Source organism: Podarcis vaucheri, assembly GCF_965113315.1.
Source record: "Podarcis vaucheri genome assembly, chromosome: 8".
NCBI classification, from domain to species: Eukaryota; Metazoa; Chordata; class Lepidosauria; order Squamata; family Lacertidae; genus Podarcis; species Podarcis vaucheri.
The window spans coordinates 28,249,943-28,273,594 of NC_138766.1; the positions used below are offsets into that span (position 1 = coordinate 28,249,943).

General features: G+C 45.8%; 1 protein-coding gene across 1 annotated transcript; it reads left to right on the plus strand.

Moving 5' to 3' along the window:
• Positions 1 to 1,828: 1,828 nt before the first annotated feature.
• On the plus strand, positions 1,829 to 23,392 carry RIPK1 (receptor interacting serine/threonine kinase 1). Its single transcript, XM_082234443.1, has 12 exons — positions 1,829 to 2,126; positions 7,673 to 7,875; positions 10,234 to 10,387; positions 11,385 to 11,522; positions 13,106 to 13,334; positions 13,668 to 13,817; positions 14,103 to 14,179; positions 16,080 to 16,170; positions 16,842 to 17,456; positions 19,595 to 19,663; positions 21,122 to 21,268; positions 22,940 to 23,392. Exons 2-12 carry the CDS (start codon positions 7,724 to 7,726, stop codon positions 23,233 to 23,235), a joined length of 2,118 nt encoding a protein of 705 aa, XP_082090569.1. The 5' UTR covers positions 1,829 to 2,126; positions 7,673 to 7,723; the 3' UTR covers positions 23,236 to 23,392.
• The last annotated feature ends 260 nt before the right edge of the window (positions 23,393 to 23,652 follow it).

The window sequence follows — 23,652 nt, forward strand, 5'->3', positions numbered from 1 at the left end:
GGCCCCATATCTATCTGATTTTCAGCAGGCATCTTTTCTGCCTCAATTTAAAAGATTTTAAATAAGAGGTTGAGTGATTAAACCTCTTAGTTTTGCAGATCTAGTTTAATGTGGCTTATTGCTTAAACTTTGCAATTTGGTTTTTGTTCATCAGTTTAGGTAAAGGTAAAGGGACCCCTGATCATTAGGTCCAGTCGCGGACGACTCTGGGGTTGTGGCACTCATCTTGCTTTATTGGCTGAGGGAGCCGGCGTACAGCTTCCGGGTCATGTGGCCAGCATGACTAAGCCGCTTCTGGCGAACCAGAGCAGCGCACGGAAACGCCATTTACCTTTCCGCCGGAGTAATACCCATTTATCTACTTGCACTTTGACATGATTTCGAAATGCTAGGTTAGCAGAAGCAGGGACCGAGAAACGGGAGATCACCCCGTCACAGTGATTCGAACATCTGACCTTCTGATCGGCAAGTCCTAGGCTCTGTGGTTTAACCCACAGCACCACCCACATCCCTCTTAATTGGGGGCTCTTAATTGGGGTGAAAAAGCAGTTTACAAATGATTTGGTTAGAAGAAAAGTAACTTGGTTTATACTTTCTGTGCTAGTATGGGCTTACACTTACCGTTTGCTCACTCTTTCCAGACACAGGTGCCCAGTTAAAAGCTCTTCCTCAGATTGTGTAGGTATTTTCTGCCCCTGAGGTTTGCCTGCAAAAACCCACTCTTTAGTGCTCAGTTGGAGCAAACGTCAATTTGGGTTTTCCGTGGATTGTTGTTTGCTCTGATTCCACTTCAAAGAGTGGGTTTTTGCGGGGAAAGCACAGCAAAAAAGAAAAGAGCGAAGGAAAGTTAAGCATGGCTAAGCCCGGTGCATTCCTTAAATCTCATTGAAACAGGAAGCACAAACTCAAGATGGTTGATTGGCATCCATCTGTCTCAGGAGACAATGGAGGAGCACGCCAGGAAATTAAACAGAGGCCATGCAATCTTCGGGTTCGCCAGAAGATGCCACCCTTGCTCCTCACATTGCCAAGTAAAACAAAAATACGCCCCCTAAAAAAATGCAAAGGGGGGGGGAGTCTAACCCCCTGTACACCACAGGCGCTTAATGGAGCTACCCTGTTAGGCTGGATCTTAAATCCATTCCAGCTCAGCCACATGACCTGGCAAACAGGCATAAATTAAGCTGGCAGAAAGGGTGGTGTAATTCACAACACTATTCGGCAAGGCAAGGCCAAGATGCTGGTGCAAAGTCAAGGAAAGCTGAAGTACACCCGATGCAAACTCCATTCTGGAGAAGGGCTGCTACTACTACTACTACTACTACTACTGAAGGTGTTGACTTAAGCCTGGCGTCCCTTTCTGCCCAAACAGACCCAATTTATTTCCTCTTAGCTGCGTCGTTATTAGGATCCCACACAGCTAAAGAACCCAAGAATGTGAAACGAGACTGCTAGACCACCAGGCCAAGGGCCCATCAATTCCAGTATTCTCACGGTGGTGCCTGTGGGAAACCAGGGAGCAGGATCTGAGCACAAGAGCATCTCTCCCCTCCTGTGGCATCCAGCAAGTGAGACGCAGCAGTATCTCCAGCCGCGCACAGCTAAAGGAAGCCCTTCTTCTCTTACCTTCCTTCGTGTTCCTCCTCTCCCTTTCAGCAGCTCTCGACGCCACCCATTTCCGCGCTGGAATCTCTCTTTGGAGATCTCGCCCCGCCGATCCCGCCCCGAGGGGTGATCCGAAAGCCTCGCTGCTCGCCCCGCCTGCGGAGAAGAGAAGCCTGGATCATAGGTTGGGAAGGGCTTGCGTGCGCTTTTAACACCGCCTGACTCCGCCCCGGCAAAGTTCGCCGAAAGAGGAAGAAAAGCGCCAAGCGCGCTCTGGCCAGTGGGTGGCCCCTTTCGGGAGCAGGAGGGCGAAAGGAAAGAGAAGAAATCGAGGGGATCGCACCCCGTGGGGCGCAGCGTACACTATCTGGGGATCTCTCCTGCTCGGGGAGAGGAGACGGTGGACAGGGATCTGGTCCCTTCCCCGCTGCGCGTCGATCTTTTTGGAGCCCCCACTAGCGCGGACTGGCCGCTTCCAGGTTTTCCCCTCGGCATCCCTGCAGAGAGAAAGACTCGCCCGGGTAGGTTTTTCCGGGTAGGATCGAACTTGTGGGAAACTGCCTCCGGACCGCCTGCTTCCTTCCCGTTGCGCTCGAGGAAAGCGAGAGGGGGGGAGGGGAGGCGCGCAGGAAAATGAAACTAAGTTGGTGCCTCTGTGAGGCGCGCGAGTAAACTTCATCCGGCAGCCTTTCCTCAACCTGTGGGTCCCCAGATGTTGTTGAACTACAACTCCCATCACCCCTAGCTAGCAAGGCCAGAGAGTTGTAGTCCAACAACATCTGGGGACCCACAGGTTGAGAACCGCTGCGCCCTGGTGAAGTCCGTGATTTCAAGAGACGGCTCGCTGAATGAGGGCGGGATGACTGATGGTGGTGGGAACTCCTTCCCAGTATTAGTCACCACCCGGATCCTAAGCTAAGTGCTTCCCTTTGTGTGTTGTGTGGCTAGGAGTGCAGCCCGGTGCCTCCTTGGGTTTGGCTCAAAAGTTTTAACCGGCCACAATCTCGCTCTGCTTTTGCGGATATGGAGTTGGAGAGAGGTTTGGGCACAAGGGAGATGAAATCCACTTACCAGAAGACTTAGGCCCCTCCAAACTTGTATTTTGCTGCACTTAATAACATCTTTCTTCTTTGGCGATCACTCCTAGCCAAGTTAGATTGTCTTCCATAAACATGGTTTTAACAGTGAGTCTGTAAGTGACTGTGGAGGCCAATTCTGGATTCACATGTCCTTCCACAGTGGGGACATAGGTTTCCTGATGAGAGTTGATCGTGGTGATGGTTTGCCAAATGTGCCTTCCTCTTAGCACATTTCCCCCTTTCATCCTGAGTTTGAGCATCTTCAAAGCCCATGACACCTTTGGTAAAGGTTGTTCCTCAATTGGAGCACTCACAGGCCAGTGTTTCCCAGTTGTCTGTGTTTATACTACATTTTTTTGGATATGCCTTGAGAGAGTCATTGAACCTCTTTTGTTGACCACCACCAATACACTTACCATTTTTAAGTTTGGAAGAGAGTACAGTTGTACCTCAGGTTAAGTACTTAATTCATTCCGGACGTCTGTACTTAACCTGAAACTGTTCTTAACCTGAAGCACCACTTTAGCTAATGGGGCCTCCTGCTGCCGCCGTGCCGCCGGAGCATGATTTCGTCTCTCATCCTGAAGCAAAGTTCTTAACCTGAGGTAATATTTCTGGGTTAGCGGAGTCTGTAACCTGAAGCGTATGTAACCCAAGGTACCACTGTATTGATGTTTGATGTATTATGGTATTTTAATGTTCTTTTGGAAGCCGCCCAGAGTGGCTGGGGAGGCCCAGCCAGATGGGCGGGGTATAAATAATAAATTATTATTATTATTATTATTATTTGGAAGACGATCAGGCATCCACACAATACAACCAGTCCAACGAAGTTGATGTTGAAGAATCATTGCTTCAACACTGGTGATCTTTGCTTATTCCAGCACACTGGCATTAGTTGGCCTGTCTTCCCAGGTGATATGTACATTTTTTCGAAGACACTGTTGATGGAATCTTTCAAGGAGTTGGAGATGGCGTTTATAAGTGGTCCATGTTTCACAAGCATACAGTAAGGTCGGTAGTAAACAAGCATTTGTAAACAAACATTTTGGTTTCTCTGCAAAAGTCCTCAAACACTCTGCACTTCAGTTGGGAGAAAGCTGCCTTTAAATCTAGTTTTTTTAAATACCTTTTTTTTACCAAGGCATGTCAGTGGATAGGGGAGGAGGAGGCTGTGAAATGATTGGTTCCTACAATTTCCATAATCCCAGAATTTCCTGCCTATTGTTCGCCTTGCCCATCCTTGGTCGTCCTGTTCCTGTTTGCTTAACAAAAGGGTGAAAGACTGTGATAGTGGGCATTTATCTGAACCTAGGCATCTCTGCCTGGGATCTGCCTTTAAATCACTTTACCATTGTGTGGATGGATCCCACTGAGGGGCTGGATATCCTGTACTTAGCAGTCCTATTTTTGCATGTGTTAGGTCAGATGTAAAGGTAAAGGGACCCCTGACCATTAGGTCCAGTTGTGACCAGCTCTGGCGTTGCAGCGCTCATCTCGCTTTATTGGCCGAGGGAGCCGGCATACAGCTTCCGGGTCATGTGGCCAACATGACTAAGCCGCTTCTGGCGAACCAGAGCAGCACACTGAAACGCCGTTTACCTTCCCACCGGAGTGGTACCTATTTATCTACTTGCACTTTGATGTGCTTTCGAACTGCTAGGTTGGCAGGAGCAGGGACTGAGCAACGGGAGCTCACCCCATCACGGGGATTCGAACCGCCGACCTTCTGATCGGCAAGTCCTAGGCTCTGTGGTTTAACCCACAGCCCCACCCACGTTCATAGGTCAGATGTAGGTGGGTTCAATTGGGCACACGTCATTCCAAGTGCCTGGCTGATTTCTAACACTGAGTGCACGGTGGCAGATATGATTCTCTTCCTTTCCATTTTATCCTCACAGCCAATTCCGTGAGATAGGTTAAGTTGAGACTGTGACCAGCCCAGGGCCACCCAGTGAGTTTCATGGCTGAGCAGGTCCTGAGCAGCTCTAACCACTATGCAACAAAGTCTCTCTTTTGAGAGGCATGCTGGTCCTGCGTGCCCTTTCCATTCTTCTGCAGAAGCCTTCCCCTATCCCCCTGAAGGTGAGGAATCTGAGTCCAGGACCATGATGTCTCCTTCTGTTCTATTTGCTACAACAGAATTCTTTCCCCCAAGCCTGATTTCAGTAGCAGGGAGGTGAGCTTGCAGGTGCTGGGGGAGGCCTCTGGGGGGTGCCAGTGCACCCAGTGGGTACCAAGGTGGTGACCCATATAAGGCAGATTCTTTATGTTTCTCAATTCTTGTTGCAACTGTTGTTGCTACTACTTCTGTGGCTCAGGCTACAATGATGTACATTATTGCCTCAAAGTAATTCCCATTTCCTTTTTGCCTATATGCCCCCAAAGGGCTTTGCAACAATAGTTGAGAAACATAAGAATCGGCCTTATATGTAGCAAGACCACTGGTCCATTCAGCCCTGACTGGCCAGAGAATCATAGAATTGTAGGGTTGAAAGGGGCCACAAGGGTCATCTAGTCCAACCCCCTGCGATGCAGGAATCTTTTTGCACAACGTGGGGTTCAGACCCGCAACCCTGAGATTAAGAGTCTCATGCTCTACTGACTGAGCTATCCTGTTGGGTTGGGAAAATATGAGCTTTCCCCAACCCAGCAGGGTAAAGAACATGCATACCCTGTGAGCTAAAAAGCAGCTAAAAAAATTGCTGCAAATTAAAAGTAAAGGTAAAGGGACCCCTGACCATTAGGTTCAGTCGTGGCTGACTCGGGGGTTGCGGCGCTCATCTCGCTTTATTGGCCGAGGGAGCCGGCATACAGCTTCCAGGTCATGTGGCCAGCATGACCAAGCCGCTTCTGGAAAACCAGAGCAGTGCACAGAAATGCCGTTTACCCTAACCCTAACCCTATTTATCTACTTGCACTTTCACGTGCTTTGGAACTGCTAGGTTGGCAGGAGCAGGGACCGAGCAACGGGAGCTCATCCTGTCACGGGGATTCGAACTGCCGACCTTCTGATCGGCAAGTCCTAGGCTCTGTGGTTTAATCCACAGCACCACCCGCGTCCCTTAAAGTAAAAGTAGAGTTGCCATATTTCAAAAAGTGAAAATCCGGACACAAAAGTTGCTTAGTTGGTTTGTTTGTTTGTTGGGAAAATCTCCACAAAAAGAAGTTTCTGAGCTATTTTTAAGAAAATTCACACCTAAAATCTACATTTCTGACATAGGTTGCCATACGCCCAGGTTTCCCCAGACATTCTGCCCGGACGCTATTTCTGACGGATGAATCCCAGAAATATGGCAGCCCTAAAAGAAAACATTAAACAGTAATACATTAAAATAGCTAAGCGGCCAGAGAAAAATGGGAATTAAAACTAAACCCATGAAACCCCAAACCCTCCTACTTCCCAAATAGCATTCAGCTGAAATGGGGACTAAATGCTTCATATTATGCTTAGCAGCGTGTTTGTGTGTGTGAAGCCCATGACATTCCCCCCCCAAAGCCCTCCCCCCTCACAGAGCTCTACTTCCCAGCAACCTTTGAGAAAACCACAATTCCCAGGATCCTTTGGGGGAAATCATGTGCTTAAAATGTATGGTATGTACACAGGCTCCGTGTGACTGGCACAGAGGCGCTGTTGGCAATGCCAACCTGTTAAGAATTATAACTTGCCAATAATTGTCCTAGATAGACCAATGCCATTTATCCCGTTACCTTGAGGCTGATCTCTCCCCCCCCCCAATTATTATTATTATTACAATTCAGCCATAGGAACCAATGTAGTAATAGAGCAGACCCATTAAAATTAATGTCCTTAAATTAGGCATGACTAATGTAAGTCCATTGTTTTCAGTGGGTCTACTCTCAGTAAAATCTACTTCAATACCACTCGTTAGATCCTGTATATTTTTATTTATGTCTTAATTACCTCATACAATAAGGCTCAGCAACCTGGAACACTAATATGAAAGCAAAATTTTAAAATACAGCAGTATACAAATGATTCATATTAATAATCAAACTTAGCAGAAAGAAAGAAAGCTGATTTTGGCAATGATGCAGTCAATTTAATTATTTAAAGAGCGTTAATCACTATCTTTAAATGTTTAGATTATACTCTGGTATAAGGTTCTACCAGAGTGGACTGACAGACTAAGCTATTAGACTATGCAGAGATGGCAAAAATGACTGAGAAAATCAGAAACCAGGAGGATCAAAACTTCAACAAAAAATGGGGGAAATTTATATTATATTTGAATGACCACTGTAAACATTTGAACTCTTTGGCAGGTCTTAAATAACTCTTGTAATGTTACATAGACTTTGGGTACAATTGAGGACTGAAAAATTAGGAGGATTTATAGTATGCAGTTGAAAAAGTTTACTAAAGAACCCCCAGAGGGGAGGAGGGAAGTCTGGAGATTCAGAAGAATCTTGTGTAATTTTTATTATTTGTGATTTTGAGTGCGAATGAATTTGTAAAACCAAATAAAAATCATTTTACAAAAAAACTATGTTTAGTTTATATAACATGGAAAAAATATTGAAAAACCTAGGAACATAGAAGTCTTTTGTCTGCCATTAAGGTGGGTGACAACTTGGCCTCTTAATGGAGACAACTTCTCAAACAGGAAGCCACCATTAAAAATCCCCTCCCCTTGTAGACACCCTCCATTTTTTATAATATAGACTCTCAAGAGAAGGTTCTTCATGAATTTTCCCTACTGCTCTACAAGATGTCCCATACTGACCAGACCAAAAGACGCTGCTTGTTACCTGTGCTCACTTACCTGAGAGTAAACCACCTTGAACACTCTGGGATTGATTTCTGACTAAACGTGCATAGGATTGCGCTCTTACTGTCACCTTCGTGCCATCCTTGGGTCTTTGGTAGGTCTCCACAGCTTTCTTTGTGGCCTTTTGGCCATCGTGTCCTGTAGCAGTGGAAATACAGACCGCACAATGCCTTCTCTTCTGTTTTCACATTGTAGGCCCTGGGATTTCTCTCTACAAATTGCTGGAGCACCCCACGAGCCGCAGACATGTCCTTGGATGACATTCAGATGAATTCGGAGGACTTTTTGCAAAAAGAGCAGCTGGATGCCGGCGGATTTGGAATGGTTTCGCTGTGTTACCACAAGAGGCATGGGCTTGTGGTGCTGAAAACGGTGTACACAGGGCCTCAGCGCACAGAGTAAGTTGGGAGATCCTTTGCAGACAAGAGAGAGCAGTGTAGAGCTACCTACCACTGAGCTCCTGCCGTTTCTTTTCTTTTTTAAATTAGTTTTATTAAATATTTTGTTGTTGCTTAGTCGTTTAGTCATGTCTGACTCTTCGTGACCCCATGGACCAGAGCACACCAGGCACTCCTGTCTTCCACTGCCTCCCGCAGTTTGGTCAAACTCATGGTGGTAGCTTCGAGAACACTGTCCAACCATCTTGTCCTCTGTCGTCCCCTTTTCCTTGTGCCCTCCATCTTTCCCAGCATCAGGGTCTTTTCCAGGGAGTCTTCTCTTCTCATGAGGTGGCCAAAGTATTGGAGCCTCAGCTTCAGCATCTGTCCTTCCAGTGAGCACTCAGGGCTGGTTTCCTTAAGAATGGATAGGTTATTAAATATTACAAGGTAAATAGAAAAGGAAAATCAAAACAAAATCCATACATAACAATATAAACACAATCGTCTACATATTTACCAAATGCAGACTAAAAAAGAAAAAAGACAAAAAGATAAAAGAAAAGAAAAAAGAAGGGGGGGAATACTTCCCATAATCAATAATACCAAATTTATACTTTAAACATTACATTATAAAAATCCTAGTTAAAATATTATAAAGGACTTCCACCGCATTCACCACACGTCTCTTAATTTCTAGTTCACCTTTACATCTGTTCTTCAGTCACTTCCTTTCCTTAAGTTCTTTCATTGTCCATCAAATCTTTATATTCTTTTATATTCTTCACAAGGTTAGTCTAAGCACAACCAAACTTTCGTACTTGAGCCCTGCTTGCTTAAATATTCATTTAGACAATTCCATTGTCTCTGTACCATAATTTTGGATTTGTGCCTTATTAAGTCCGGCTCCTACCGGTTTCTGATTGGATAGGCTCCTCCCTCAACTTTTCCAGGGCTTTGCTTGCCCAGAGATCTGTGCAGCGAGATCAAAAGATGAGCCCGGCTAGATCAAACCAAATGACCGTTATCACCAGTCAGATGCTTGTGGGAAGTCCACAGGCAGCTCACAAAGGCAATGACTGTCTCCCACTCTTATTTCCCAGCTTCAACAATTAAAGCTTCCTTTAGGCCAGCCTTTCTCAACCTGTGGGTCCCCAGATGTTGTTGGACTACAACTCCCATCACCCCTAGCTAGCAAGGCCAGAGCTCAGGGATGATGGGAGTCGTAGTCCAACAACATCTGGGGACCCACAGGTTGGGAACCGCTGCTTTAGGCTCACATCACCCATCCCCAGAGAAGGCTGCCTCCTAGTTAGCCTCCACGGCTGATGGTGCCTCTACTCCAGATCTGAGTGGAAACTTGACAGAGCTATAGCTCAGCCGGTAGAGCATGAGACTGTTAATCTCAGGGTTGTGGGTTCAAGTACCCCATTGGGCAAAAGATTCCCGCATTGCAAGGGGTTGGACTAGATGACCCTTGGTTCACAGAATCATAGAGTTGGAAGGGTCCCTGGGAATCATCTAGTCCAACCCCTGCAATGCAGATGTTCCTTATGGGGATCGAACCTGCAACCTCAATGTTATCCGCTCTAACCAGCTGAGCTATCCAGCTTGCATTCTATGAAATCATTCTCTGTAGGACTCCTTGCTATAGCCATGGTCCTTATCTGATGGTGGCTGCAGCAGCACACTGGGCAGCTGGGGGGGGGAGGCTGCCATTTCCCACAATGCCTTGGGGCAACCCATTGACAGGGCATTGTGGGAAATTAAAATAGTGTCTTCAGTAGACCCAACTGCCCAACACAGATGCCAGTGGGGATTAAAAAGGGGCTCCAGGCCAGGCATCAGTGTGGGTCCTGGCAGTTGCCCACGCATGCTTCTCGTTGATGCTAGGCCTGACCAGATTGTGTCATTAGATCATTCGGCCACGCCTGGTGTGACAGCTTGGTAGACCTACCTGCCATTTTGCCACCTTGCCCATTCTAAAAGAAAACCACCTGTGTGTTAAGAGTTGAAGTGTGTCTCCAATTTTAATTCAGATTTTTAAAATGCATTATCCCGCTGTTATAAATTTGGGAAGCACTAGCCTGCAGTTCCCAGCCAGAATGCTATGCAAATGACTGAATGAATAATTAGTCATAGCGATGCTAACTCCACTCAGACACAAGGCAGGATTTCACCCAGCAAGGCAGTTGCCATTTCATTCATAGATTCTGCTGCAGCTTGAGCTATGCAGGTTTGGCTCATAATTTTGGAGAGTTCAGGTGAAGAAGTTGACATTTCTGCCTGTCACCTTGCAATGTCTTAGTCTATAGCTCTATTGCCTTCTTGGCAGTCATGCACACTGGTAATCCCATAGTACCTGTTTCCCCCCCTCAGGTGTAACACGTCCCTTCTCGAAGAAGGCAAGATTATGCTCAGACTAAACCATGAGCGTGTGGTGAAGCTACTGGGCATCATTTTGGAGGATGGCAACTACTCCCTGGTGATGGAATACGTACGCAAAGGAAACCTGATGTCCGTACTGAAGGCAGTAAGTAGAGAGCACGATTGACACACTGGGAAGAAGCCAGGCAGTAATTTTTGAGATTGTACCACAGCTTTGGAAAATGGTATTCAAACATTGTCTGTCATCTCGGGTCTGTTTCCATCAACACCTTTTTTGTCCGTTCCAGTGAAAATGTTTTCATCATTGGTTTGTACCTGGATCAGGTCTAAGACATGCTAATAGTGAATGTTAGGGACACACTAGCACTGGGCTTTGCAGCTCATAAATGTGAGTGTTTGCTCTCTATGGGGGATCATGATTTCTGCACCAGCGAACCTCCTGTTCATAATTTGCGCTGTAAAATGGAGCAGTCTTGCATTGCTCCCAAGATCCAGATTTCCAAAGTACTGGGAAGGTTTGGGCCAGATAGTAATAAGCTTATATAATATGTTTAAGCTTCTGTCTGGCAGTGGGTTAGTCCTGAGGTCTTGGCACTTTCGCAAGGATGCCAATCCCTGTTGCCATCTAGAATCTGCCCATCATAATGGTGGGTAGTTGCTTATCTGTTAATATTTCTCATCAGCAGACAGATCACGTCCCGATTTTCTAAAATGTGCATCTCCAGATCTGCTGAATTGCAACTAGATTCTAGCCTCAGTGATGAGGATCCTTGTTGCTTATTTGAAAAGCAAAGATAATTGGAAGGCACACTAATTCGGTGTGCTTTATTCAAACTCCTTTAGCAACCATGATTCGTAAGACTTAATATCTATTCCTGATGGATGTTCATTCAACAGAGGACTGAATAAGTCAGTGCTCTTTTTAAAGATTTTAGCTGGTATTCAATTATGTTTAACCCCGAGTATACCGACTGAAATTAATGAGCATGGCTAAGTTCAGTCCATTAATTTTGATAGGTCTAACATGTGTAAAACTTAATTGAATACCACTGCTTTTCATTTTTAAAAAAGGCAGCTTCTTGATCATGGCAGGTATAACTCAGTATATATACTAATATTCTGCTGTTTTTGCTTTATTGCAGACCTCTATTCCTTTGTCCGTGAAAGGGTGCTTCATCCTTGAGATCATTGAAGGAATGCTTTACTTAACTGAACAGGGCTTAGTTCACAAGGACCTAAAACCAGAAAATATCCTTGTAGACGAGGACTTTCATATTAAGGTACCATTAGCACATAATTCCTGGATGGGTGACATGTCAGTCTTAGGGCTAAACCAGATGTGGGCATGATTTATAGCAGAACCTGCCGGTTTGGTTTTGTGTGACTGCAAATGTGCTGGCTCCCAGGGAGATTGCAGCCACTTTGCTTCTCTCCTGGTCCTTGTAGTTCAGTGTAATGTGGCAACTAAAGCAAGGTATGGCTTTGCATTGTTCTGCTCTCTCCTCCTTAACCAAGATCTGCAGCCAAGGTTTGTAAAGTGGGTGCAATCTGTTCCAGAAGCCAGTATGTTTACACGGTTGCAGTAAGCTAACCAGGCTTTTGCCCGCTATGCACATGTGGATGAGAAGGAAAACACACAGTTTCCCAGTGTTTTGCATTCCCTTCCTGGTATAGCAGGCCAGGAAAGTCTATACCACATGCTTTTCTGAATGTTCAGATTGGTGCACTCCATTTGACCCGGTTAACTTAAAAACACTATAAGTGGTACCTCTGGTTGCGAACAGGATCTGTTCCGGAGCCCCGTTGGCAACCTGAGCAGAACGCAACCAGCGTCTGTGCGTGCGCGGGTTGCGATTTGCTGCTTCTGCGCATGCGCGTGACATCATTTTGAACGTCTGCGCATGCGCGAGCGGCAGAACCCGGAAGTAACCCGTTCCGTTACTTCTGGGTCGCCGCAGGACACAACCTGAAAATGCTCAACCGGAAGCAAATGCAACACAAGGTATGACTGTATTTAATTAAATAACAAACTACTTTGGGAAACATTCGCTGTCGCTCAAAGCATGTTGACTGAAAATTGTCCTCAACTGGAATATCCCCTAAAGTCCTATGTGGAATGGTTTGAAAGAACTGGGCATGTTTAGCCTGGAAAAGAGAAGACAGAGTGTGGGGACATCATAGGCAAATGTGTGTTCTCAGCTGCAAACTGAGGTTGATTTAGTGGGCTTAAGATAAAGGTAAAGGGACCCCTGACCATTAAGGTCCAGTCGTGACCGACTCTGGGGTTGCGGCGCTCATCTCGCTTTATTGGCTGAGGGAGCCGGCGTACAGCTTCCGGGTCATGTGGCCAGCATGACTAAGCCGCTTCTGGCGAACCAGAGCAGTGCACAGAAACGCCGTTTACCTTCCCGCCGGAGCGGTACCTATTTATCTACTTGCACTTTGACGTGCTTTCGAACTGCTAGGTTGGCAGGAGCTGGGACCAAACAACGGGAGCTCACCTCGTGGCGGGGATTTGAACCGCCAACCTTCTGATCGGCAAGTCCTAGGCTCTGTGGTTTAACCCACAGTGCCACCCGCGTCCCACTGGGCTTAAGATACAGGCAGGTAAATTTTGGTTGAGCTTTAAGTCAGACAGACTTCTTGAACAGCTGTGACAATGGAACCAATGACCTAGAGGGGTGGTGGGCTCTCCCTTTAAGTAAAGGGTGGATAGTCCATCTATAGTGAATGTTCTAGCTCTGGATTTCCTGTGCCAAGCAGGAAGTTGGAGAAGATGGCCTGTGAGGGTCTCATCAGCTGTGTGCTTGTGTGATCTCAGTTGGACCTTGTTGCCCTAATGGTTCTCCATCCTTTCGTGCAGATAGCAGACCTTGGCGTGGCCCGCTTCAAAAGCTGGAGCAGGCTGACCAAAGAGGAGAGCATCCGGAAAATGAAAATCAACTGCAGCTCAAAGAGCAATGCTGGCACCCTTTTTTACATGGCCCCAGAACACTTGGCATCAGTTAACACCACGCCTGTGGAAAAATCAGACGTGTACAGCTTTGGCATAGTATTATGGGCCATCTTTGCCAACAAAGAACCCTATGAGAGTGAGTGTATGTGATCAAATAACTTTGCTTGCTGAAGTGTTTTTAGCTGCATACGGTTACAGTGTTACCTCGGGTTAAGTACTTAATTCGTTCTGGAGGTCTGTTCTTAACCTGAAACTGTTCTTAACCTGAAGCACCACTTTAGTTAATGGGGCCTCCTGCTGCCGCTGTGCCGCCGGAGCACGATTTCTGTTCTTATCCTGAAGCAAAGTTCTTAACCTGAGGTAATATTTCTGGGTTAGCAGAGTCTGTAACCTGAAGCGTATGTAACCCAAGGTACCACTGTATTTTTTTTATTAAAAAAAACTGTTCAATTCCTCTCTCCCCCACCAGATGCTATGACTGACGCGCAAATATACTTCTGCATCATGCATGGGGACAGGCCTCTCATAGAGGAGATTGAAGAAAGTTGCCCCGGAGAGATCATTACACTAATGAAACAATCTTGGAGTCAAAAGCCGGAGGAACGGCCAACTTTTGCAGGTAGTGAGAGGGCATTTTTGCTGAAGTGGGTCCGGCATTATTTGAGTGCAAGAGGAAGGCAGCCTTAAGGTCATGCAGAATATTTGAGATGTTTTTAGTTTTTGGCTGGGTCTACAGGTGCAGTGGGATGAGGAACAGCCAAGAGGTAACACTGCCATGCTATGCCACTGCCATGTCACTTCTTACTTGCCTTTATAAAAAACAGCATAAGAACAGTCTCGTCTGTTTTTCACTGAGACCGCTTTGGGGGTTTTCTTTTACTAATTGACTAATCCTTTACTACAGAAATCAATTTGACGTACAAGCCATTTTATCAGCAGAACTTTGAAAAGGATGTTGAAGATGACTTGAGAAAGTTAAAAGTAAGTTTTTCAAACATTTATGGCTGAAGAAAGGAAAAGGGGCGAGAATTACTGGTGGAAATTGTAGGGGAACAGAGTCCAGCTATTAGGTAGGAGAAATTTCCTGAAAGTAAGAGCTGTCACACAGCTGAGCAATCTCCTTCACTGGAAGCATTGAAGCAGAGATTGTCAGGGACTCTGTCGCTGCATCTGCATTGTAGATCCTGCAATAATCAGAGGGGTGTACTAAATGACTTCCTCAGTCCCTTCCAATTCTATCCCTAAAAGCATACAAAATCATAAGAAGAGCTCCTGGATCAACCCAGTGGTCCAGAATCCTGTTCTCAGCAGTGGAACACCCTCCCACCAAATGTCAAGAAGATAAATAGCCATACAACTTTTAGAAGACATATGATGGCAGTCCTGTATAGGGAATATTTTTAAGGTTTGATGTTTTATTATCTCTTTATATCTGTTGGAAGCCATCCAGAGTGCCTGTGGCAACCCAGTCAGATGGGCAGGGTATAATAATAATAATAATAATAATAATAATAATAATAATAATGGACCCCTGACTGTTAAGGACTCTGGGGTTGCAGCGCTTATCTCGCTTTACTGGCCGAGGGAGCCGGCGTTTGTCCGCAGACAGTTTTTCCAGATCATGTGGCCAGCATGACTAAGCCGCTTCTGGCGAAACCAGAGCAGCGCACGGAAACGCCATTTACCTTCCCGCCAGAGCGGTACCTATTTATCTACTTTCACTTTGCCGTGCTTTCGAACTGCTAGGTTGGCAGGAGCTGGGACCGAACAACGGGAGCTCACCCCGTCGAGGGGATCCAAACCGCCGACCTTCCGATCGGCAAGCCCTAGGCTCAGTGGTTTAGACCACAGCACCACCCGCGAACCTGTAATAATAATAATGTTGCCCTAATGCCTGTGTCAGGCTTCAGGGAATCTGATCCCCCTCCCTCACGGCAGGCTGCCAGTAATGAAAATACAAGAAGCTCTTACCAAGGTATTTTATTCAATAGTCACAGAGAGAGATGCAGGATGCTGTTTCTAGGATAATGGCGTTGCTCTCAGTAATCTCCTCCCCCCTTTTACTCTCAGTCGTCAGCAGCTCCACCCCTTTATACAGTGGCTGCGTGAGGACCTTTGTCTATTCGCTTTCTGTTCCCCCACTTTAACAGCCCTCCTCGTTCTCGGAGAAGGGGATTGGGTTGGGAATGCTTTCTAATGATAATGTGTTCTGCTCCTCCTTCCTCTCCTTCCATTATCTCCCAGCTTTGTCCTTCTTCTGTCTCAGAGTCATGACCTTCTGCAAACCACCGTTGTAAGTCTATACTGTCCTCCTCTTCTTGGGAAGGTTCAGGAGAATGGGGGGGTGGCCTCCACCATTCCTCTTCAGTCCAATCCCTGACAGCCTGTGAGAAACATTACTGTCTCCGGATGTAGAGACACAGCATAGTCATCATGGCTATAGCCTTGCCCTCCATGACTTTGTCCACTCCTCTTTTAAAGTCATCCAAACTGGTGGCCATTGTTGCCTCCTGTGGAAGTAGATTCCATGCTTGAACTATACATTGCATGAAGAATTACTTTTATCTGCCATGGCTATTTCAACACTCAGCTTCATTGGGTGTCCACAAATTCTAGTGTTAGGAGAGAAGCAGTAGTGGGGCTGCTCCCTCAGTCTCTCTCCGACATTCTCACATTAACCGGAGTGTCTGAAATGGGAAAGCCTACATGTGTAAACCTCTAGACATGTAGGTTTCCCTGTGCAACAGGGTTCCTGACATCCTTAGTCATACAGTCCAGCGGGATTTTGCTTGATGGGCACCCTAAGCAACATTCCCCTAGAGGTTCTAGGTTCTTCCAGTGATTCAATCAGGTATTTAGTTGCTCTTGTTCTCTGCGACAGGAAAAGTACCCTGAGCCAACGGAACTTATAAAAAGGATGCAGTCTCTCCAAGTGGATGCTGTGGCAGAACCACCAAGCAATGGTCGGACGGGTAATTCATTTCAGTTGCTTAAGAGTTCGTTCTTTTGCATCCCACATTTGGGATGCAACTGCTGCACATTTCTTTACAATAACAAGGACACCCATTTTAAAAAACACACAATCAAAGCCAAAGTACAGCGCAGATCACTGTTTCAGTGCTGATTAGGGCTAGTGCAGATTACAGATTCAGTCTCTACATTGTAAATAAATCATATCAGAGCTGGAGATTTTGTCTGGACTCTGGTTTATGACTCAAATTAGAGTATGTGTATATTTTATGATAGCGTCACAGAAGTGATGAAGTCAGTTTGAGGTGGAGAATTCATCATCCCCTCTGTTTCTCTTTTTTGGGGGGCAAGGAAAGCCCACACAGACAAACAGACAGTGCCTGGTGAAATCCCATAGTGTGGAAGCAGCAGGGGCTGAGCAGGATTTCCACAACAACAAGAAGCCAAGAACCATTCACACTTCCAAAAGTCATTATTCTTGCCATCTATATTCAGAGTCTATAGCTACCAAAAGGCTCTTGACCTTTGGATATTAGGCTGAAACCCACAAGGTCTGAGGGACAGTGGACCAGCCCCCTGCTGAAAAAGTTTGCTGTCCCCTGTGCTAGAACATTGCAATGAAATCTCTGCAAAACGATCGATCCTCTTAGGCCTCTCCCTTTCTGCCCTGCAGATCTGCCTGGCTCCCTGCACAGCTCTCCGTCTCCTGCGCCCAGCAACACCGTAGACGAAGCCATGTTTGCGGCTTGCCCGGTGAATGAACCTGTGGAGAGCTGCGAAACATCCTTGGATCCTCCGGTGACCTTGGAGCGGAAACTGCAGGACGAGCTGAACTATCACGTGCACGGCAGCCGGATGGACAAGGGGGGTGGCCGTTCCATGTCGTACAGCGCCGAAATGCTGGAGCAGGAGAGGAGGAGGAAGGTGTCTCACGACCCGTATGCAAAGGCGACTGCTGCCCGCCCGATGCAGGAGTCACACCTGAGGCCTGAAAAGGTCGAGCCTGGCGTCCGTCATAGCAACACCACTGTGGACCCATACAGTCGTCAGTGGAAACCACCGCCGCTCAGAGCTACTCTGGAAAGGGAAAATAATAGCCGGCTGAATCCAGTTAGGCACTATGGGCCCGGACCTGCAAATCTCAGAGCATCTCTAAGCCCAGAAGATCTCTACGGATCAGCCAACCCCTTTAGCGTCAATAAAGCACCCGTACCTGAATCTGGTGTGGATCGTCAATCTAACCCATTCAGACCTTACTATTTTGGCAGAAGCTTCAGTACAGATACTGGTAAGTGAACTGATTGAGGGTCTTCTTCTTGTTCCTTCAGGGAGAAAGAGCACACATGCAGTAAAATGGCTCTTCTTCACTACCTTCTATGAAGAAAATAAAAGCTGTCCCATTTTTTATGAGCCGGTCTTTCGTCCCGTCCTACTAACCCTGGGCAGCTAAAATGTAATAGCAATTCAAAATCTGTTGAGCTTTAAGGTTACTATGCATATTTATATTTATGCCTTTTATTAAATTTTCATCCTGCCCTCCCTTCAAGGAGCTTGCGGCAAACAGTTCTCCCCACTCTCATACCATTTCACTTCACAACCTTCTGAGGTTGACTGAAATGAATATTTGTCTGAGGTCATCCAATGAGCAGCACTGACTGGGAAGCTTTGTGGAATGGAATCGCTTTTGTCCAAGCATTTGAATCGCGAAATACTGTTTGTGGTGGGTGCAGTTTCTACAGAGAGCATTAGCGCTGCTGTTCGTTGTGCTGTATTTTATTTGTATTGTTTTCTTAGGACTGTCATGTTTCATTATCAGTGTTGTAAGCTGTGCTCCATTTTGGGATATCCATCTGTACATAAGGGATACTCCAGCACCCTAAAAACTGGGTGGTGGCCCTTTCATGCCATTGTACTAAAAGGGCTTTTGATCCGGTGGAATCACCTCAGAAGACGAGAGAAGGTTTTTTGCCAATCCCCTTTGCCCAGCAATCCCCAGTGTGCTTTGGAAACCTGTTCTGGAGCAGTTTTATTTGTTTGTTTGTAATTAGATCTCTTAACCTGCCCTTCAACAATAATCCTGTGGGTTACAACAATAAAATATGCAATTAAAAAACAAATAAAAGCATTACAAACGCAAACAAGCATTTTGAGGGAGAATCGACAAAAACTCCCTTGATTTCTCTCTTTGTCGGCATATGCCTCCTCTGGTGTAAGAGTGCTAGGAGTGCTGGTTGTAATATCATTCTGTAGTGCACTGGCTGTGGGCTGAATAGAAATTGGTAACTTAATTATATTGATCAATTGCATCTATATGCTACCTTTTGGACAAGGTGCCTCAGGCGGGTTATTAACAAGTGGTGCCCAACATCCTCAGGCCTATTTCAGGAGCTGATGGTGCCAGCTCCCTTGCCTGGTGTCTTCCCTCAGGGTACACACATCCCAGGGAGCTCCAGGGAAGATGAGTCTTGGGTGGTCCCAACTATGAAAGAACTCTCTGGCTCATCAGCACTGTGGGCTGCAAATGTGGCTCCGTGACAATCAGCAAGTACAGTGGTACCTCAGGTTACACACGCTTCAGGTTACAGACTCCGCTAACCCAGAAATAGTGCTTCAGGTTAAGAACTTTGCTTCAGGATGAGAACAGAAATCGTGCTCCGGCAGCACGGCAGCAGCAGGAGGCCCCATTAGCTAAAGCGGTGCTTCAGGTTAAGAACAGTTTCAGGTTAAGTACGGACCTCCAGAACAAATTAAGTACTTAACCCAAGGTACCACTGTACAGCACTAGAAGCTTAGACTGTCTATCTGGGAGGACTTCATTCTGTCGGAAGTCACTGTGATCTTCTGAAAAGTACTGGGGCTTCATGTCCTCACCTCTCCCTTCTGGCAGCTGCTGCTCTCCCGAGACCACCACTTTGTATCGTGAAATATCCACCTGTTGAAATTCCCTCATCTACATTAATGATGCAAGAGCTCTTTTGCATTTGGGTAGGTTTTTGTCTGAGTAGGTTTTTGCACTGTCAAGAGTCCAGTATACCTGAAGGAGCGTCTCCACCCCCATCATTCTGCCAGGACACTGAGGGCCAGTGCGAAGGCCTTCTGGCAGTTCCCTCGCTGCAAGAAGCCAAGTTACAGGGAAACAGGCAGAGGGCCTTCTCGGTAGTGGCACCCGCTCTGTGGAACGCCCTCCCACCAGATGTCAAAGAGAAAAACAACTACCATACTTTTGGAAGACATCTGAAGGCAGCCCTGTTTAGGGAAGCTTTTGATGTTTAATAGACTATTGTATTTTAAGATCTTGTTGGAAGCCGCCCAGAGTGGCTGGGGAAACCCAGCCAGATGGGCGGGGTATAAATAATAAATTGTTGTTGTTGTTTAATGTTTCAATAGCAGTGGTACAGTTTTGACACAATTTGCATACCTCTTTAGATCCAGAGGAATCGACCCCTTTTATGAAGACGAACTTCGCCCATACACCTATACACAAACAGAATTCAGGTAAAAAACTCTAGTTATTTCTTGATATGAGCAGTATGATCGCAACATGAGTGGCATGAGCAGTCCAGACTTTTTAAGGCTATAATACCATTTGGTAGCTCTAAAGCAGAAGTAGGGAAGCTCCAATCCATGGGCCAGTCTTGGCCTACATGGCTATTTCCCTCCAATCATATCCACCTTTCCATCAGCTGATGTCACACGTGAAATGAACTGATCGACCAGGGTGGGTGGGATCCAATTCTGCCTTGGCTGAGTATGCAGCCAATTTTGTAGGATTTAACCCCGCTTCCCCAGGGTTTATTTGGCACACTAGTTAGATTTTTGGAGGGGCCTAAGGTGCAAACAGCATAGACTAGTGTTATGTTGCAGAACTGGCCCCTGCAATCTGCTCTTTCCACAAGGAGAGAGTTTGAGATTCCCTTTTGTGGTGCTGTTCCCTTTCAAAATGAAAAAAACAACAACAGAATTTTGAAGCTCCAGAAACAGCTGCTTGCTTGATCTCAACAAGGTACAGTCACATTTGCTGAACGAAGTCTCAAAATGCATTATCTATTTGACTCAAAAGACTTAATTCTCGCAACGGTTTTGAAACACTGTTGCTATAAAACAGCGATGTCCAACTGGTCAACCACGATCGACAGGGTAGATCCCCCGGAGATCACAGGAAACTTTTAGTCCTTGCGAATTAAAAAAACAGTTGGATGAATGTCTCGGGCCCCCGCTGTGTACGTTTACTTGTGTTGGCATTTACTGCAAGTGATTTATGGCATTCACCCCCAAAAAGCTGAACAACTCTGGACTCTCCTCCTAAAAAAAGCTAGATCACTGCCAGTTTGTTTAAACTGGGAGTAGATAGCAGTCTCTTGAGAGCTGGACGTGCCTGATATAGAACAGTCAACATGTTTTCTCTTTGGGGAGTTTGTTGTCTCATCCTACTGATCTGACTGACACAAGCTTTCAAAGGTTTGCTATGATTTAACTCTTATCAAAGAACTATTGGAGCAGCCTGGCTTGCTGAGTTGGTTAGAGCACGGTGCTAATAATGGCAAGGTCACAGATTCAATTTCCGTATGGGACAGCTGTATATTCCTGCCTTGCAGTGGGTTGGACTGAATGATCCTCAGGGCCCCTTCTACCTCTACAATTCTATCCTTCCATGATTAACTATACCAGACACCAACCTGAGAAATAAACCTGTTGTGTAAATATGCCCTTGTAACATAAATACTAGGAGCAGGAACCATTCTTTCCTTGATGTGAAACTACCCAACATATAAGTGCAGCGTTCAAATAATGCATTTTTGCCATTTTACTATTTCCATCATAAAATTAACATGTGTCAACACACTGGTCAGTAATTTATCCCCCTGCACTGTCCCTGTGCTCATTTCGTTTGTGTGTAGTTTTATACTTGCTTTATTAAACGGCTGTTTTTTAAAAAAATTGTCTTACATACAGGAGAACCTGCAAGCTACAATATATATAATAGTAGTGCAATTCAGATAGGCTCTCACAACGTCTTAACCATTAAACAAAAACCTCAACAAATATGTACTCTGCCGGAAAATACTCATTATAATCCTGCAGATTACCAGAAACTCTTTGGTAAGTACTGAAGTTAAAACTTTTTTCTTCCTCCATGAAATAGTTTGATGTTTCCCCCCCCCTCCCTTTCTTTCCTCTGTATTTTGTTGGAAGATACCCAGTGTGGCTGGAGTATAAGAAATAAATTAGTAGTAGGTCCAGCACCGAGGGCCTTCTGGCAGTTCCCTCACTGCGAGAAGCCAAGTTACAGGGAACCAGGCAGAGGGCCTTCTCGGTAGTGGCGCCTTCCCTGTGGAACACCCTCCCACCAGATGTCAAAGAGAACAACAACTACCAGGCTTTTAGAAGACATCTGAAGGCAGCCCTGTTTCGGGAAGCTTTTAATGTTTGATGTATTATAGTAGTTTAATATTCTTTTGGAAGCCGCCCAGAGTGGCTGGGGAAGCCCAGCCAGATGGGCGGGGTATAAATAAAGTATTATTATTATTATTATTATTATTATTATTATTATTATATTAATAGTAACAAAAATATTAATCTGTAGAAACATAGGTGTTAGTGATCTCCACAAAACACAGACTTTGCAGTCAGATTTTGGGATTCTGACCCTGAAGATTCTGGTCTTCTAGCTTGTATCCCTTAGTAGTAGTACAGTGGTACCTCGGTTTAAGAACAGTCCTGTTTACAAACGATTCGGTTTACGAACTCCGCAAAACCGGAAGTAGTGTTCCGGTTTGCGAACTTTACCTCAGTAAAGTATTTAGGCCCCTTTATGAATTCATTACACAAGAAGGGGTGCCATGAGTAAAGGAGGGAGCAGGGGAATACCTGGTGGCTTCCCCCACAACATTGCATGAATGCCCTGCAACCCCCTTTGATGTCAATACATAAAGTACGGACATCTGCAAGTGGAAAGTCTTCTGCACAAAAAGACTGTAAGGCTTCCATGGGATCAGGAATTCTGTACCACTGTGGTTTATGATCCCACGGAAGTCTACACAGGTGGGCTGCTAAAAAAAAAAAAGTGCAGAAAAGTAACTCTGCACATGCTTTGTGGCCTTGCAATGCAGTCATGTGGCATTTTCAAACAATTCTGACTGGCTCAGAATTCACACTCAAATGGAGGTTCCATGGTGAATATATTGACATAGGGACGCGGGTGGCGCTGTGGTCTGAACCACTGAGCCTCTTGGGCTTGCTGATCAGAAGGTCGGCAGTTCGAATCCCCACAACTACCTTGCTCTGTCCCTGCTCCTGCCAACCTAGCAGTCCGAAAGCATACCACCACAAGTAGATAAATAGGTACCACTGCGGCAGGAAGGTAAACAGCGTTTCCATGCACTCTGGTTTCCGTCACGGTGTTCTGTTGTGCCAGAAGCGGTTTAGTCTTGCTGGCCACAACCTGGAAAGCTGTCTGTGAACAAATGCCGGCTCCCTCAGCCTGAAAGCGAGATGAGTGCTGCAACCCCGTAGTCACCTTTGACTGGGCTTAATCGTCCAGGGGTCCTTTACCATATATATATAGAGAGAGAGAGAGAGATTGATTGATTGACATGCACTCAAAGCCCTGCATTCACTGTTAGCAGCAGGGTTGGCCTGCCTGCCCCCTCACACCCATGTTTCTCACGCAAGATGGAGTTTGTCAGGATCTTCCTATTGCCTCTGAGAACAAAAGCAACGGTGTTCCATCGCCAAAGCACTAAAGAAACATTTTCCTTTTGTCGCCACCAGAGAACACTGCTCTCGTTTCGGACGTTCAACTGAACCTCGTGAGAGAAAATATGGGGAAGAAGTGGAAACCCACGGCGCGACAGCTGGGCTTCAGCGACCCCGACCTGGAGGAAATTGACCATGACTACGAACGGGATGGCTTAAAGGAAAAAATTTATCAAATGTTTCAGAGGTGGCAGATGAAGGAAGGGAGCAAAGGAGCAACGGTGGGAAAGCTGGCCAGAGCTCTCTTTGCTAGCAAGAGGATAGATCTCCTTGCCAAAATAAAGCAGGAGTCAGAAATGAGTAACAAATGAGAGTCATAAACCAGCATAAACTACTTTGCAGGGGACAGTATGGACATTTTGCTTTACATTTTGCTATTATGAATGCTCTGATGCTGCCTGTATAGAATTTGCCGTCAAATGAATGTATTTGTATAATTTTAATTAAAAAAAACCCAATATAAATGGACGCAAGACTGCTCTAGCTTTAATGTAAATAAGAAAATATTATCAGATACAAAAACTGAAAGCATATATCAATCTTGAGTCACTCACTATTAGCATATAGAAGAAGAGTTTGGATTTGATATCCCGCTTTATCACTACCCGAAGGAGTCTCAAAGCGGCTAACATTCTCCTTTCCCTTCGTCCCCCACAACAAACACACTGTGAGGTGAGTGGGGCTGAGAGACTTCAGAGAAGCGTGACTGGCCCAAGGTCACCCAGCAG

What these genes read in the sequence shown, in the direction of transcription:
- RIPK1 (XM_082234443.1), top strand. Translation starts at nt 7,724, where the DNA reads ATGTCCTTGGATGACATTCAGATGAATTCGGAGGACTTTTTGCAAAAA. An exon ending in AAGCTTCAGTACAGATACTG is followed by an intron (nt 17,457 to 19,594) that starts GTAAGTGAACTG and finishes ATACCTCTTTAG; the next exon opens with ATCCAGAGGAATCGACCCCT. An exon ending in AGATTACCAGAAACTCTTTG is followed by an intron (nt 21,269 to 22,939) that starts GTAAGTACTGAA and finishes TGTCGCCACCAG; the next exon opens with AGAACACTGCTCTCGTTTCG.